General features: G+C 39.2%; 1 protein-coding gene across 1 annotated transcript; it reads left to right on the top strand.

Moving 5' to 3' along the window:
• Nucleotides 1-603: 603 nt before the first annotated feature.
• LOC132164386 (pathogen-related protein-like) lies at nucleotides 604-1,804 on the top strand. Its single transcript, XM_059574894.1, has 4 exons — nucleotides 604-794; nucleotides 911-1,043; nucleotides 1,131-1,432; nucleotides 1,560-1,804. Exons 1-4 carry the CDS (start codon nucleotides 657-659, stop codon nucleotides 1,701-1,703), a joined length of 717 nt encoding a protein of 238 aa, XP_059430877.1. The 5' UTR covers nucleotides 604-656; the 3' UTR covers nucleotides 1,704-1,804.

Here is a 1,804-nt window from a genome sequence, read left to right as displayed (position 1 = left end):
CTCTATTTTTCTCTTTTTTACGGTAGCACTTATTTTGTCCAAAACCAAGAAGAAAACAGTATCAATCTTTTGTTACTTGCACTGCAATTCACAAAGGCCGAAGGTCTTCCAATTCAAAGTTGGAGAAAAGTCTCGGAAGCACACTAGGAAAGGAATCAGCAGGGCCCACACAATTAATATGTTATATTAACAAAACTTGAAATTAAATTTGATTAGCAATTTTACATCTCAAAAAACTTAAAAATGATTTTTTAATATTTAATATTTTAAAATTGAAAAAAAAAAATTATTTTATTTAATTTTTTCATTGATCCCCCGAACTCGAATATTAGATGGCACCATTTATTTTAAATTCATGTTGTTTTTGTTTTTTTTTTTGTTTGACATATTCGTACAAGAGAGGGAGGGAGATTCGAATTAGTGACCTCCACTTCATGAGGCGTGGTCCGAACCGATCGAACTACCTCTTGAACAATAAATTCACGTGTTTTAATTGGCAATCATGGAAGAAGATTTTTCTTCATTGTTATCTTGTCTAGTTACTGGCCGTGGTGTAATTGGTAAATAATTGAGAGGCTCTATATATACTAGACTCTCCTATCCTATGCCATGAAAATTGAAGCTAATTAATAATTAGTGTTGTTATAAGTGAGGAGATGGCGTCTTCAAGCGCTCCTGAGCAAGACAAGTATCGGCATTACTTGAGCGAAGAAGAAGTCAAGAACACCAAATGGAGGTTTGGTGTCCCTGACTATAGTGTTGTCAACAAGCTCTTTGATGAAGGCAGAACTAAGGTGTCTCCCTTTACATTTCCTCCTCAATTTCTTTTGTCTCAGTGTGTGTTGTACTTGTGTCACTAGCTATATCAGTTTTTTGATCTCTAACTACTGTTGATGCTTTTTCGATGAAGATTTGGCCTGCTGGGTCGCTTGAAGATAAGGTGCAGAGGCTCGTAAAGACATGGGAAATGGAATTTTTCCATAAGCCCAACTTTGATGACTTCAAAACCATTGATCCCAAGAAGTTTACTTTCGTCTTAAATGGTGCTTTAATTAATTAACTAGATTTCGTAGCTTCCATGCTTCTGTTCTTAGCGCGCGTGTTTTAATTTACTGTAATTATGCATGCAGGAAGGAAGGGTCTAAATTTGGAAGAAATAGGCAAACTTGGGGGAGGCTATAACCCTCTGCTACAGACCTCTCTGCCTGAGAAATTCAGGGGCTACAATCCAGATGGGGAAACCGCCGAATCTTCTCATCGGACTTTCACCACAACGTTCCCACGCGGGTTTGCCTTGGAGATTCTCCATGTTTATAGTGGGCCACCGGTGATTGTGTACAAATTCAGGCATTGGGGTTACATGGAGGGCCCTTTCAAAGGCCATGCCCCTACTGGAGAAAGGGTTGAACTCTATGGAATGGCCATTTTTGAGGTTACCTACCCTTCAACAATATCTTTCTAAGGCCATACCCCATATATTTTTGAGATGTCTGTGTTTTTCTGTGTCTGTATTTGTCTTATTTACTGTAATTGTTGGGTTTTTTTGCACAACAAAACAGGTGGACGAGGAGATGAGAGTGGTGAAGGTGGAGTTCTTCTTCGACCCTGGTCAGTTGCTCGGGGGTCTTCTGAAAGGTGCTAGCTTGGATGGCTCTGCCGAGGAGGCGGCTTCAAACTGCCCTGTGCTGAGGAAAACAGGGTAGAATTAGAATATTCACAATAAAACTGGCAGGTTTCAGAGTATGGAATTTTCAATCTGTTGTAATAATGTGATAATATGTTTTCCCATCTGTACGAGGATCTC

Source organism: Corylus avellana, chromosome ca10, assembly GCF_901000735.1.
Source record: "Corylus avellana chromosome ca10, CavTom2PMs-1.0".
NCBI lineage: Eukaryota > Viridiplantae > Streptophyta > Magnoliopsida > Fagales > Betulaceae > Corylus > Corylus avellana.
The sequence above is the reverse complement of the archived record's forward strand: the minus strand, read 5'-3'. Positions and strand labels throughout refer to the sequence as shown.

What these genes read in the sequence shown, in the direction of transcription:
- LOC132164386 (XM_059574894.1), top strand. Translation starts at nt 657, where the DNA reads ATGGCGTCTTCAAGCGCTCCTGAGCAAGACAAGTATCGGCATTACTTG. An exon ending in TTGATGAAGGCAGAACTAAG is followed by an intron (nt 795 to 910) that starts GTGTCTCCCTTT and finishes TTTTCGATGAAG; the next exon opens with ATTTGGCCTGCTGGGTCGCT. An exon ending in GTTTACTTTCGTCTTAAATG is followed by an intron (nt 1,044 to 1,130) that starts GTGCTTTAATTA and finishes TTATGCATGCAG; the next exon opens with GAAGGAAGGGTCTAAATTTG.